Source organism: Talpa europaea (assembly GCF_964194135.1).
Source record: "Talpa europaea genome assembly, chromosome: 2".
NCBI classification, from domain to species: Eukaryota; Metazoa; Chordata; class Mammalia; order Eulipotyphla; family Talpidae; genus Talpa; species Talpa europaea.
In genome coordinates, this window is record NC_140068.1 from 20,472,017 (window position 1) to 20,488,119 (window position 16,103).

General features: G+C 39.8%; 1 protein-coding gene across 1 annotated transcript in view; it reads left to right on the plus strand.

The window, feature by feature from the left end:
- NHSL1 (NHS like 1) overlaps positions 1–16,103 on the plus strand; it is a gene marked incomplete at both ends in the record, with an annotated part of 218,779 nt that overhangs the window by 182,996 nt on the left and 19,680 nt on the right. The window contains one exon of the mRNA XM_084257932.1: positions 15,408–15,597. Within this exon, the coding sequence (XP_084114058.1) occupies positions 15,408–15,597 (190 nt within the window). The remainder of the gene's footprint in view (positions 1–15,407; positions 15,598–16,103) is intronic.

The following is a 16,103-nucleotide window of genomic DNA, read 5'->3' on the forward strand; positions in this document are numbered from 1 at the left end:
CCTGGCTGCTTAGCTGGCTTTCATTTAACAATCTAGTGAATAATTTCTTCTGATTAAATAGTCATCCCAAATCAGAATCTTTATTAATCTCACTACCACTTAACCACATTATGTTGATGTGTTGAGGTTTTGAAGCTGTATAGCCTTCGGTGGTAATCATTTGGAACACAGACATATTTTGCATCCCTCTTGCATGTGCTCAGAAACAGACAGCTATTTGAAGCACAGAATCACCATTTATTTATAAAACAAGGGTTTATTGAGTGCCTCCTGGGTGTCAGAACTATTCTAGGTGCTAGAGATAACAGTGATGCAAACAAAAGGAATTCTTGCCCTCAGTGGAGTTTTGATTCGATGGTGAGATTGAGATGCAGAGCGTAAACAAGCAATGATGCGTTTTTAAAGAGTGAAGTGTGCTCTGGGGTAAAATAAGCAGAACAAGACAGAGGGGTGTTTGTGATTTTAAATTAAAAGTATAGACTTTCTTGAGCAAAGGGGTGATTAGGATTAAAAAAAAATCTTGGGGGCCTCCCTGATGGTCTTGGGATAAAGTCTCAGTGCTATACCACTAGGGCCTGAGTTTAATCCCTGGGCAAGGAGCTAACCCACATGTGGCACAGCAGACCTCTCCTGTCTCGCACACTGTTCCCTTCAGCAGTGTGTTTCAGTAAATCCGCCTGCTATGGTCCCCACTCTGTCTCTGGTGAATCCTCTCACACCCCTGCAACTCTGGTCTAGACCCTACTTCTTTTATGCAAAAATAAATTAAATTTAAAAAAAAAGAAAAAAAATACCAGAGAAGAACATTCCAGGAAGAAGCAGCAGCCATTGCAGTGAATGTTTCTTAAGGATAGATGCTGTATACAGATACTGCAAAGTGCAAAGGTTAATGAGGAATCTGTACTTCCCTTGAGGAACTGAGAGCTCTCAAGTAGAGAGAACTCACCTGAATAAAAAGGTTTGTCTATAGTATATGCTTTAAAAAGTGGTTGCCATGTAATAGCATCTGAGAGAGAAATTCTTCAGATCTGGAAAGCCAGGAAACGGGAACATCTAGCAGAGGGTAAGAATTGTGAGAAGAAGACTTATAAGGCTATTATAAGGCTATTGCCATAGGAAGCCAGGCTAAAGATTAGACCAAGAGTGCTTGTATGAATGGCAAGGAAGGCAGAAGTTAAGAGATGGTAGTATTCTAGGAGTTAGGAAACCAATTTTCAGCTCTGCCACTCGCTGTGTCTCTTGGATTTATCCCATGGGCCTAATTCACTTGGGCATTAATTTCCTTATCTAGAAAGTGGGAGAGAGGAATAAGATTGTTCTCTGAGATATTTTTGAATAGGCTGTTCTTTCATTCATTTAGCCAATAAAAACTTATTCCGCATCTCCAATATGTCAAGCATTGTTGGATGTTCTGAGGACCCTACCAGTGAAAACGAAGGGAAAATGACATGAACAAGTATAATGTAGCACCACACACACTGATAAGTGTTACAGAGAGTGAGGAGAGTGTTAGAGGGATGGGGTGCTGCAGTTTCAGACTGTGTGTTCGAGAAGGACTCTGACCGTGTCACTAGCGCAAGTCTTGGAATGAAGTGCAGGAACACTGCAGGTAAGTGTCCTGGAGGACGAGCTCTAGGAAGAAGAGCCTGCCAAGGCCTGGGGAAGGCAAAACAGTGATCCTGTGGGAGGAAGAGCCAGAGACCAGAGTGGCAGTGGCAGGCAGTGAGTTTGGGGAGGAAGAGTGACTTGGTGAGGTAACAGAGAGCCAGATCACTTAGGACTCACTTGACCATGGCAAGGGCTAGGGATTTGTTGTCCCTGGGTGTGATGGGACAGTGCGAGAGGAATTGAGAAGGAAAGTGGATGCTCTAATTTACTATTTAATGTAGTTTGACCACTGTGTGGAGACAAGGTCATAGAGAGTTGAAGATGGAAGCAGAGTGGCAAGTCAGTAAACTTTTGCAATAATCCTGCAAAGAAACATGATGAGGTCCAGGGCCTGTGTGACAGCCGTGGAGATTCGAGGTTTATTTTGAAAGTGGATCCTACAGAATTTGTTGAAGTTATGCAAAAAAGAAGAGGCAAGGGTGATTCCGTCTCCTATCTTTCCAACTTGATCCCTCTAGAATCTCATTATAGAAATTATTTGACACCATGAGAAATTCTAATGCTTTGACCCTATCCTTTTCATGAGCTTAGTCATCCTGCCCCAGTTTATTTTACATGGGCCACATTCTCTGCACCTCTTTGCATACACACTCAGCTCTGCTGGCGTTTCTCGCCTTCTGTTCATTTCCTGGAGAAATCCAAACCCCAGTTTTACCCAATTCTCTCCCTCACTAAAGCCTGGTTAGCTAAACAGGGCTGGAGAAAATACCAGGTTAAGTAGCCTTACTATAAGTGACGGACCTAAAGTGCTGCCCAGCACTCTCTTATTTTAACTCACCAGTCTTCTATTCTACTTCAAGTTATATTTCTCAACTCATCTCAGATTTCTAAACACCTCTTTTTTTGCTTTACTCTCAAATACTGTCTTTGATATTTACTGTTCTAGAAGAAGAAAGAAAACTGAGAAGGCAAATCGTTTTACTACCAGACTTATTAGACTGCTATGTCTGTTCCTCTGTCTACTCCGCCTTTTGCCAAGCGTGAATAGTCCTTGCTGCTCTTCTGCTGCTGTTTCCTGTATCTAGTCAGCTCTGGGCACACAGTAAGCACACAGTATTTTTCCAATGGAACAAATAAGACTAACTTCTCAAGGACTTCATACCCACAGTTTGCCCCTCTGTTGCCTAACTGATTTTCTCTCTTTCTTGCATAATAACCATCATCATAAAACATTCAGGATTTTCTTTCATCTTGAAGAAACCCTCCTTTGACCTTTCATCACCCTCCAAATTCTGCCCCATTTTTCAGTTGCTCTTTATAATACAACTTCTCCAAAGAACTGTCTAGACTTGCTATCGGTATTGCCTTTCCTTACATCTCCTTTGAACTCTCTCCAAACAAACTTTTATCCCTAGCACACAGCTGAAGCAACTCTTGTTAAGTCCATTCATCACCTCTACCTTGCAAAATTTAGTGCTTAATTCTCAGACCTCATTTTACTAAACTTTTCAGCAGTATCTGAGTAGATTTCATAAGAAAAATCATATAAAAACCATAGATATTGGTAAGGTATTTGATATAATTCAATAGCCATTCTTGATTTAAAAAAAATACTCATTAAACAGAGAAGTAGATACTTACACATTAAAAAAAATTATCTGCCATGTCATCAAATTCAACATAATTTTTAGTGTCAAATTCAACTTTTTTTAAAAGATTTATTTATTTATAGAAGAACTGGAGTACAGATCAGAGGCACGGGAGGGTGAGAGAATTCACCAGAGACAGGACAGGGAGCAGAACAGGCAGACAGATCAACGACACCGCTGAGGGGAGCAGCGGGCAAGGCAGGAGAGGTCTGCTGCACCATGTGGGTGTCTCGCTGGCCAGCCGGGAATTGAACCTGCTCTGCAGAGGCTGTGGACAGCTTCACGGTGTGGTGCTCAACCCACCTCGCCACTGGGGAGGCCCCAAATTCAACATTTTTAATGAGCCATTCACAGTAACAGACACATCATGAGACAGGGAGAGTCACTGTCACTATCACTACATTGTATGGGAAGAATTAGCCACACAATTAGAAAAGTTGTAGAATAAGAGACACAAAAATGAGAATGACTAAGGTTATGTTATCACCCTTGATACAGTTAAGTTTATATGTTTGGTAAAAACCAGTATATACCAGTCAGAAAAACAAAATTTTGAAATGCTTTTAATAATCAGATTCTGTGATATAGTAAGGTATAAAATTAATTTTAAAAATCAATTTTGCTATCTATAAAAGCAAGTAAGAAGATACAATAGGAAAAAATATCTGCCAACAAAGGAACAGGATTAATTTAATAAGCAAAGTAAAAAATGATTTACATGAAACAGCTTTATATGCTACAGAAGATCACAAATTAGATTTGAATCAGTGCAAAGATATATCAAGCTTTTAGTTTAGAGAACTCACTATCTGAAAAGCTGCCAATTGTGCCCAGTTAATTTATACAATTAACACAATACCAATAAAAAGTTGAGGAGTTGTTTTCTGTATGGGTTTGGAGTTCTTTTAGGGGGGACAGGAGGAGGAGAAAGGTCTACAGAAAGCTGAATCCAAGGGTCATCAGCTGGAAAGCCATAAAATAGAAGAGTAGTGAGGAAGGAGAACTGGTCTTGCCAGATATTAACCATATCGAGGCAGGAATGATTCCACTGTGTCTGCACGCTGTGCACACCAGTAGGGCAGAATTTAAAAACACAATGCAAAGTCCAGAAGTAGACCTCAGTCCTCACAGACATCAGAGTATGATCAAATTGGCCTTTAAAATCAGTTGGGAATCCAGTTACTGTAAAAGAGACTCCAAGCCAGCAGACTTCATGTTAAAATAAAACCCCTAACTGGAATTCATGTTCTTAAAAGTTGCTCTAACAGGGCCTCCCCGGTGACACTGGGCGGTTAAGCGCTGGGCTGCAAAGCTGCCCGCAGCCTCTACAGCGCTGGTTCAATCCCCGGCCACTGGTGAGGGTCCCACATGGCGCGCAGACCTCCCCTGCTGCCCGCCACTCCCCTCAGCAGTGTGTTTCGTCAGTCTGCCTGTTCTGTTCCTGACTCTGGTGAATTCTCTCACCCTCCCGCACTTCTGACTGTACCCAGTGCTTGTCTAAATAAGTCTAAAAGAAAAAAAAAAGTTGCTCTAATAGTGGGGGTCATTTTAAATACAGAGTATGTAGAAGTCAAATGAGAAGGAAAATTTTACTGGGAAAACCCTTTTCTTTGTATTTTCTAGGTTAACAGTTGGGGTTATGATGAGGAGAGCAGTGGGCCGTATAGAATAAGGGGTGCTATAAATTACCCAGTGCTTAAGCTACAAATGTTCTAACATCCAAGTAGATCTTCAGAATGGAAAACACCTAACATGTATTTATTTAGCAGAGCTGTTTTGTGCTTCCAATAGAATCACTCTCCTAAAATGAGAGTTGCTAATAAGGCAAATGTTAAGGACATATAAATTAGAACAGAGAACTTAGGGGATGTCTGGTTATTTTTTCTGGAATAATCATCTTAATGCAAAACAGTTACCAAGTAGAACTTTTGTTTATGGTCTGATAAAAGGTATTTTGCTAATGATACATACATGTATCTTTCAAAGTGATGAGGTAATATATAGCAAAAACAAAAATTGTTTGAACTATTTCCAGCTTGCATATATTATGTCTGTCGTGTAAATATTAAACATGCTGTATGAAAAAAAGCTTTCTGTGAAGGGATTTAGAAATCCCACAAAATTTTTTTCTTTTTGCAACTGTATAGTCAAAAGGAAATCGTTGCTTTAATTTTCTTCTAGTCATGAGAGTTTTTGTTTTTGTTTTCCAGTTTTCATTATGAAGCAGGTACTAACTACCAAAGACGTTTTTCAGTATTTGAAGGAAGATCAGTTACAGATGTCAATATACTTCCTCTGAGTTGACAAGGCATTTTCCCATCAGCCTTTGTTGGGAGTTATTTATATTTGACGATATACTCCTGAATCAGTGAAACATTCATAGAAGTCTCATTGTCTCAGCAGAAAGGATGTCAGTTATGAGTGACTCAATCTCTTGTATAAAATTTACCCCCAAGCAGATTCATTTGGTCTGGGATTTATGGCAATAAATGGTTGGCTTTCATGGTATTGACAGAAACTGAAATTTTCTGTTTACTCTTATTCTTTGAACTGTCACCTTAGGTTCTGTTTTAGTCTTTGTTGATAAGAGATGTTTAAATCAAAGGAGGGCTTTGAAGAAGACTAGAGGACCATAGTCTTGCTCTGTAGCTGCAAATATGGGAGGCTTGTCTATCAGGATGCTGGAGGTCTCTGGTCTGGGGCGACTTTCCACCTGTTGCAGCTGGGTGGGCACAGATAAATGGCTTCCCTCTGAGCTTCAGTTTCCTCAACTGTGAAGAGCCATAAACCACATGTTCTGGTTGCACAGGACAGTCCCAGAGTGCAGCTGCTATCTTGGGTAATTATTAATAGCACCCCCTTTCACTTTCAAAGGCATTCTGGTTTTGAAAATAAATTACACAATTACCTTCCCTATCTCAGAGGTTTGTTGTGAGGTTGAAGTGAATTAAGGTATATAAAATCCTTAGCACAGTGCCTGGCATGTTGTATGTGCTCATGTCATGATGATTAGTATCATTAAACTGCTTGGTTCCAAACCAGACTTCAAAGAAAATGACTAAATGGACAATGTCTGTTTTTATGAAAATTTGGCCCCTCTCCCAATTCAGTCTAAGCTTTTCATTCCACCCACATAGAATTCCCTGCCGAAAGCAATGAATTTGAGAGGTTTCAGCAACTACTAGAAACATCCAATTGTTGCATTTTCAACTGGCCATAGCAGTTCTGAATTTATAATGATAATAGAACATGTTAGAACATATCTAATTTTCCAAGGTGTTGTAATAATTATTACTATCACTTAAATGATCTGTGTATAGACTCAGAAGTAGGAAGGTACATTCCCAACATCACATAGCCAGAATGTCTCAGGAAGGGTATGGATGCAGGCATTGCCATAATTTCTTTCTTTTCATTGCACCAGGTTGGTTACCCATGTTCTTCTCACTATGACTGCTGTTATCATTTCATTCTGTCTTTGGCTTATCTGGTATTCATTCATTTATGCTATTTTTCCCAAAAACTGTTTAAGTGCTGCCTGGTTTCAGTACATGAACACAGTCTCTGCTCTAGAGTAGCTTAGAGTCTAAGAAACATTTATGATGGTACTAGATGCTGTCCCTGCTTACTGGGTCTCCCTGTATTAGTGTTTCAGGACAGTGCAACATGGAGGAGTCAGCGCTGCCCCCACTATTCACAGTTCTGTAATTTGTAGCACCTGGTTACTCTGTACCCTTGCAGGCAAGGATGAGAAAATTGGGGCCTATCATTCCCATGCCTTTATGCATTCAAACCCGTGAGGGTGTCTCTAGTAACTTGTTTGTTTCTCTTGTTGCACACATCCATTACAATGCAGTAAGACTCTATTCACTTAGCCTTCCCTTCTAGAGTGGGGGACAACATCCCCATCTCCATATTCCAACATGGAGTCAAGCACCTGGCACGTGGGAAAGTTCAGAAGCCAGAGACTATGTTCATTTCTATATGTGAATATATCTAATACTCACTGCAACCACCCAAGCACCTTTGTGCTATCACAGATGAGGCAACTATCTTGGAAAGATGACCTCACTTGCTTAAGATCACATAGCCTTTATTTTTATTTTATTATTTTTTTAAAAATTTATTTTATTATACAAGAGCTGGGGTACAGGCCAGATGCGCAGGAGGGTGAGAGGATTCACCAGAGACAGAGTGGGGAGCAGAACAGGCAGACTGACGAAATACACTGCTGAGGGAAGCAGCTGGCGAGACAGGAGAGGTCTGCTTGCCATGTGGGTTGCTCTGAGGCTGGCAGGGATTAAACTGGCGCTGCAGAAGCTGCGGACAGCTTCAGAGCGCTGCGCTCAACTGCTTGTGCCACCAGTGAAGCCCCACATAGCTTTTAAAAAAATGTTTTTTTTCCTTTTCTCTTTTTTTTTTCCTGCATTTTTTTTTTTAAGATTTATTTATTTATACAAGCACTGGGTACAGTCAGAAGCGCGGGAGGGTGAGAGAATTCACCAGAGCCAGAGCGGGGAGCAGAGCAGGCAGAAGGACCGAAGTACACTGCTGAGGGGAGCAGCGGGCGGCAGGAGAGGTCTGCGCGCCATGTGGGACCCTCCTCCGGTGGCCGGGGAGCAGCCGGGGATCAAACCTGCGCTGCAGAGGCTGCGGCCAGCTTCGCAACCCAGCGCTCAATCGCTGCGCCACCGGGGAGGCCCACCCCACATAGCTTTTAAACACTGAAACTGAGACCTCTCTTTCTTAAAATACTACTGAGATATACTTTATATAAAATGTACAATTCATAAATCTTAACATGTTTATATACATGAGGCCATCTCCATAATCAAAATAGTGAACACAACCATCACCCCCAAAAGTGAACCAAGATTTAAATCCAGATTTATGACTCAGTAGCTACTGATTCTCTCCAACAATGAGAGTATGGAAATTGAGCCCTAGCTACAGTCTTTCCAACTAACCACCCCCTCAGGGGAAGTTTGAATGGTTGAAATATAATAAAAAGGACATCTTTCCCAACCCAGTTGTCTATCAATAAAAGAATGGATAAATTCATGTAGAAATGGAATGGAATAGGTACCCCAGTGAAACAAATGAGCTATTGGCTCACACAGCATGATTATGTGTTAGAAATGTAATGGTAACATTACAAAAAGAATGATACCATTTTTATGAAGTCAAAGCAAACCTGCAGTTAGGCACATACATAACAAAAAATAATAGATTAACATAAAATTCAGAAGAATGGTTACCTCAGGGGTGACAGGGAGGAATACAGAAGTAGATAACTAGCTGCTAATACTTTAAGTCAGGAGTTGGGTAGTGAGTTCTTAAATTAATCATTAATAAAAAAAATCAATATAAGAAAATAATTTATCAGTCTACGTTATCTTTATTTACATTCTAACTTGTCTTTATTTTAAGGAAAAGATCATTTAATATGTGAAACTTTAAATCCATAATATTTTATTCCCATATATGGTAAGAATATCTAGAGCCCTTAAAAAAAAAAAAGCTGTGTTTGTAGAAAAAGGCATAATGCACTGTATAGAAGAGAAGGACCAATTTATTGGTCCTTTATTTAATAATAACTTTATTTAATAATAACTAGATGCCATCCCAGAGTTGCTGGATAGGCCATGAACTGAGAGTGTTGAGTCCAGGAGGGAAGAAGGAATAAGGAGAGAACAGAAATGAATAGGCATGTCTCATGTCTTAATTAATTATGAGGTAGAAAAACATATAGCCAAAAAAAAAAAAAAAAAAAAAAGACTGCAAACACTTTGACACCTCATAAAACTATCTGTGGTGGTAAAAACGAAGTCTCAAATCAAGAGAGGTTTAATTCTAGAAGGAAAAACACTGAACACTGAGTTGAGTATCTTGCAAAAAGGGCTGGATTGTATGTTGATGGCCTCTTAAATAGTGCTCCTCTAGTTTCATCTCTTCTGTATCTTTTTTTATGCTAAATGAATGCCATGTTTAGCTCTGGCTATAAGTAGGCTTTCTAATTTTTGAAAGTATAGCAAATTAAACAAAAATCCTGGGTGAATCTGAATTAAACAGTTAAGCCCACTTTTTGGCAACTTGGCCATCTGCCAAAGAGACCATATTTCAGTCCCACTGTCCATCTGGTGGCAACTTGTCTGATTTCTAGATAGGACCAAGTAGTCTCTGAAATGCAGGATTTATAGCATCCAAAATCTATAAAGCTACTGGTTTGGCAGGTGACTTCCCCCTTTTTTTTAAAGATTTATTTTTTTATTTATACAAGAGCTGGGGTACAGGCCAGAAGCGCAGGAGGGTGAGAGGATTCACCAGAGACAGAGTGGGGAGCAGAACAGTCAGAGTGACCGAAATACACTGCTGCGGGGAGCAGTGGGTGAGACAGGTGAGGTCTGCCGCACCATGTGGGAATCTCCCTGGCCGGCCAGAAATCAAACCTGTGCTGCAGAGGCTGCGGACAGCTTCAGAGCCCAGTGCTCAACCTGCTGCACCACTGGGGAGGCCCCCAACTTCCCTTTTTAGTTTTTTTTAAAGATTTTATTTATTTATTTATGCAAGCACCGGGGTACAGTCAGAAGCACGGGAAGGTGAGAGAATTCACCAGAGCCAGAGCGGGGAGCAGAACAGGCAGACTGATGAAATACATTGCTGAGGGGAGCAGCGGGCACAGCAGGAGAGGTCTGCGCGTCATGTGGGACCCTCGCCCGGAGACTGAGAGTCAAACCGGCACTTAGGAGGCTGCAGGCAGCTTCGCAGCCCAGCTCGCAACCGCTGCGCCACCGGGCAGGCCCCCGACTTCCTTTTTTCAAATTAAGCAATTTAACGTGGGGAATTGTGGCTTCCTCAGTTTAATGTTGGCTTTCCATTCCTCCCAGGACCAGGGTATTGGATATTGCTGAGCACGATTGACTAATTGACAGTTTTGTAAACTGCATTTAAATTCTGAAAGCAAGACAACTTTAAAATTGACATTTAAAGGTCCCTAATATTAAGGAATTCCATTAACATGAAGTGTGACCACAGTACTTGAATTATTCTCTTCTCAACCAGGCTCAAAACTTCGAGCTGGTGAATGACAGAGCAAGGAAGCTGATCTTACTGGTTTTTACTCCAGAGTATAATGTTCTGTCCACTCTCTCATGCTGTGGGTTTTTATAGTTTTCAAAAGGTTTTCCACTTACTTAGAGATATAAATGGAGATTTTATTTTTAGATCAGAAAACCTAGTGCAGCAGTTCTTCAGATAGCATCATTTCATTCCGCATTATTTTGTTCAACACTGTTTCCATATAATATTGATGGGGGGGGGGAGTCCCAGCCAAGGAAATGACAAGCCTCGAGGCTCTGCTTTTGTTATAGCATCCTTTTGCTTTTAAGAACCAGTTTCCAAGAAACTTTTGATGCTATTAAGTGGAACTTCCTATCATTTATTGCAAATATTGCTATGTTGTTTACACTATTCAGCATCAGAGACTGAGTCAGGTCTGGGTTCTAATCCCAGTTGTGAACTTTCACAAATACAGTGTTTTTATTTAATTTCCTTATTTCTAAAACATAACTAATGCCGTAAAGATTAAATGAGAAGCCAGTTCCTGCACAACCTACAGCCCAGGGACAGGGTATATAGCAACTAGTTACTAAGTGGTAAACCATTTTAGTTAAAATTCCAGAATAGCTCTCTCTAATTCTTATTTAAAGCCTTCTGGAACTTAGGTTCTCATGGGAGAGACAAACAAGACAATAACTAAAATACATGTATATACATTAATATATGTATATATGTAAAATATATGCACATTAGGAGTATTACTGAAAAAGGATATAAAATATTGGGAAACAATTAAAATTTTAGGTAGGGTGAATAGGTAAGACCTAAGAAGAAAGGGCCTCTTAAGAAAACACCTGACAAAAAATGTGTTACTTGTGAGTTCCCAATAGAAGAATTTTTCAGATAGTGGAAGCATCAAGTACAAAGGTCCTGAGGCAGGAATGCTCACAGAGAACTGCATGGAAGATGGTGTGACTAGAGTAGAAAACAAGTAGGAGATAAGATAGTACTAGATGAGGTCAGAGATTGCCAGTTTGTAAATTATGTAGGTCATAGTAAGGATGGGAGAGAATTTGAGCTGGGGAGCAGTATGGACTGACTTTTATTTTAAAAGGATTCTTCTGGTTGCCACGTTGAAAACAGACTGTTGGATATGGGGAGGAAAAGAAAAGGGTGGACAAAAGGGCAGATGCTGGGATACCAGTTAAGAGTCTACAATGTCAATCCAGAGCATTACAAAATCGACTTTAATGGAGTAATTACCATGTGTTACTCCTTTGAGATGCAGGAGGTTTTCCTATGCCCTTGTTGTATATTTATAGATACTGGGAAGGGTAAGAGTGGGATCATTCTGGAAGTTATATCATCCTGGTTATTTATTCATTCATTCATTTAAAAGCAGGTTATCTTTTATTCAAGAGTTACATGTAAGTGAAAACAATATATGTATACTCCGTGCCTATATTCTTTGGCTCAACATGTCTTTGAAATTTATTCTTGCTATGTGTATCAGTAGCTTGTGTCTTTTTATTGCTGATTTATAACCATTTTGTGGACATATCCATTTACTTGTTCACAGATGTTTGGGTTGTTTCTAGTGTCAAAATATTTCCCAGATGGCTGTAGCATTTTACATTTAAACTAATAATATAGAAGAGTTTTGTTGCTCTACATTTTAATCAATCGTTATTAGTCTCCAGTTTTTTATTTTTCTTTAATAGACAGTGGTGCTGTACATAGTCACATTGGCTTGTAACTTCATCTGTGCTTGTAGCACTTTGTTAGTGTCATGCCAGATCTATCCCTGCTGGCAATCCCATGGCAATAAGGCTACCTTGAAGTACTGTTTCACTGTGATAGCTGTCGATTCTCACACCGTTCTCACAGTCAACTAACAGAAAGGTTACTGGGGTTGATAAGCACCACTGAAACACACACACAAGAGAGACACACACACACACATACACACATACACTCAGCCTTATTATCCCACAGCAGGCATCATATGCATGCCCTTGTGCTCTTTGTTCTCCTTCACCCTGAAGTTTTGCTTTTCTGTCCTTTAAGCCTGTTTGGTTAAGATTTGTTTCCTATCACCTTCAAAATTTGTGCTTATTTCAAGGTTGCCTGAAAAATTACTTCTATATCAGAAAATTGGAGTAACCTACCAATTTATAGATTGAGATTTCATTTCAGACATATAAGCTCTGTGAACTGCCATGAAATTCTCAAATTAAAATTAGTTTTAATTTACATGTATATGTGTGTGTGTATCTGCACCTTATAGGTAAGGAATCTATATTATAAGTGAAATGTAACAAGAGCATCACAATTGCAAAAAGCAATATGACTTAGCAGCTACTGCTGCTGTTGCTTCAAAAATCCCTGTGATTATCTTCAAGGACTTTAGGAGCTGTAATCATTTTAACCACATTGGATCAAACATGAATGAAGGTGATGAAATTTGGTATCATAATCAGATGTCAGCAACATATGCTCATTATAACTTAATATATTTATTTGTCAGTTTAATGACTACATTAGTTCACATTTTCCTTAGGTGGGAAAAAAACCACTTGATCACTTTAAAGAAGTCAGAAATATATGGAGATGTCTAATGATGTGATTTATACTTTATTTCCACAATGCATTTATTATTGCTAGTCATATTGCAATATAAGAAAAAAAATGGATACTTGTCAATTCATGGTTTTTCTTTCCAAAAGTACACCTTCATGTCTATGATATTTAGCCATCGTAGTCATTTGCACAGATAACATCTCATTAGGTTCTAAGAAAACTCCTTATGGAATGTGGGAGGACGTAAAACTCTATTTTTTTTTAAAGATTTATTTTTGTTTATACAAGAACTGGGGTATAGGCCAGAGGCACGAGAGAGTGAGAGAATTCATCAGAGACAGAGTGGGAAGCAGAATAGGCAGACAACCGAAAGCACTGCTGAAGGGAGCAGCGGGCGAGACAGGAGAGGTCTGCCATGCCATGTGGGATTCTCCCGGCCAGCTGGAAATTCACAGCGCTGTGCTCAACCTGCTGTGCCACTGGGGAGGCCTAAAACTCTATTTTAAAGCAAAGGAAACCTCAGGGTCAGGAACAGCCTCAGAGTTGCTTGTAAAGTGTAAGTCAGAATCAGGTCTTTCGGCTCTTAGTCCTAGGGTCCTGTCCCCACTACCACACCACTTTCATTTGCTCTTGTGTTGTCCTTTTCAGATTTGTAGAATTCCGGTAATTGTAGAACAGATACAAATGTTTTGCAACAAGACTGATTCAATAGCAGTAAACAGCAACACATGTTCTGTCTGGGATTTCTAACTGATGCATTTCTGTACATTTCTTACCAAAGTCCTCTTAGAAACTTGTATTCAATCTAGAGGACATCAACACGTGCTTATTAATGATAGATAAATCTTCACAAACATAACACTGAGTGAAAGAAGAAAGTTGCAAAAGAGAACCTACAATGTGATTCCCTCTATGTGTGCAAAGACAGGCAGAGAAAGCGGTGGTGTCAGAAGTCAGGATGCCAGGTGCTGTTCAGGGGTGTGAGGTTGGGGAGGAGGTGAGGTGGGTTGACCTGGGGACTGACTGCGCAGGTATTTCTTTGGGAAGGTTCACTGACTTTTTATCTGTAAGTAAATTTCAAATAGAATTTTAAATACCCTGTTTTCATGGGTGTTTGTTTAAGCGCTTCCAACTTGGGAAACCTGTACATTTATTATATTTTTTTTTGGTAAATCCACAAATTTTTTATGATACCCTCCTCACCCCTCCAAAAACCTATCCTCATTGGTCAACTTTGGAGGATGATAAGAAATCAACTTATTCTGAAAATTGAAAAGTAATGGAAAAGATTTCAGCATTTATTCTTTCATTCCTGTGTAACTATCTCAGAGTAATCAAATTATTGATGGGGGGGGCCTCCTTGGTGGTGCAGGGGTTAAAGTCTCAGCACTATGAAGCAATCCGCAGCCACTGCAGCACGAATTCAATCCCCAGCCAGGGAGCTGACCCACATGGCACAGCAGACCTCTCCTGTCTCACCCGCTGCTCCCCTCAGCAGTGTATTTCAGTAGATCTGTCTGTTCTGCTCCCCATTCTGTCTCTGGTGAATCTTCTCACCCCACACACCTCTGACTGTATCCCAGTTCTTGTATGCATAAATAAATCTTTAAAAAAAAAATCATTGATGGGGTGACAGTTCCCTTTACAGAATTATTTCAAATGACACCCAGTTATTATAAAGTACAATTTCCCAACAAAAGTCAATTACCCTTTTATTGTTGTTTTCAGCCCGGAATTCTTAACACTTCCTTGTGATGGAACCAGCTGCCATGAATTTGTAGTGAGGCGTCTCCTAAAGTGCTTGCCAAAACAGCTGTCCTTTTAAAGATATTATGGGCAGAAAGGGTTGAAGAATGTGTGCTCCCCCTCAACCCCCCCACTCCCATTAGGATGTTCATCTACATCAAAACAGACAGTGCTGGAACGTTTCCATGGGATTCTGATAAGGCCCAGAGTCGAGCTTCAGTCAGCTTCTTGTAATCTAACAATTTCACACTGATTTTTGTCCACCTAAATGGTTTCAGAGGAGCACAAATAGTTGAACAATAGCTCTGTTATGTCAAAAGTGTTCCTTTAGGTCAGCACCTTAACGAAATGAGATTGAGGTGCTAGAAATGACTTGGAGCAAAACTAAATTTTAATAAAAATGGAAACTCTTGGCCACAAGCCATCATGGTGTTTCTTTGGCTTCGAATGTTAAACTAAATCCGACCACAGTAAATGTAGGAAAAACAGAGAGAACTTAAAAAGCTTCTGTGGGTCAGCTAAGCCTTTGCGGTCCCTCATGGTTGAGACTAAGGAGTACGTGAAGCGCATATATTAAGGGGTCATGCCTAAGATGATGAGCGCTTCCCTGCAAACCACTGCTTATGTTCTGAATGTCACCAATTTTTTTGCTTGCTTCAAATCAGTTCAAGGTTTTTTTTTTTTACTTTAGTAGGAAGTGTATTTTTAAATGTTCTTGCCAGCTATTTACACACTATGGCTTCTTACTTTCTCTCCCCACTGCAGTCTTCTATATCTTCATCAGAAGAAAGACTTGTTTCCATCAGGAGACCTAAAACGCCAACCTCAAGTGACTTCTCTGACCTTAACACTCAAACGAACTGGACCAAGTCACTTCCCTTGCCAACCCCAGAGGAGAAGATGCGACAGCAAGCCCAAGCAGTCCAGGCTGATGTGGTTCCTATTAACATAACTGGTATGCTTTGCTCTGTAGACGGTTCAAAATGTACCTGGGAGAATGCCTGTGGCTTTTGGTTTGTTATCTGCTCAGCATTTCATGTATATATCAAAGGTAAAAGCTACCATCTGGCTTCCTATTCTTTGTTAAATGAAGGAAAGACTAAAACTCCGATTGCTTATTAGATTAGAAGGTTATCATCGAAGATTGACATCAGAGAATGCAGTGGCCCAGACACTCACCTAATGTGTGTCTTTTTTACTTGAATTGCTTTATTAAAAATACTTTGGTTATATGGGGACATCTTCTAAATGTGGTACTGGGTAAGAAAAAATTATTTTCTTTCTAAAGGGCTATTTTCAGTAATATTTATAGAAGTGGAGATAATAGATTTGTGATATTTCTGAAGAATAGATTTTCCTACCTCCTTGTTTTCTCAAGTAGGAAAATGGAAAAATTACCTGAAATAAAAACATCAAGTGATTAGCAATAACTATAATTTTTTTAAACTTGGGTTGGCAAAA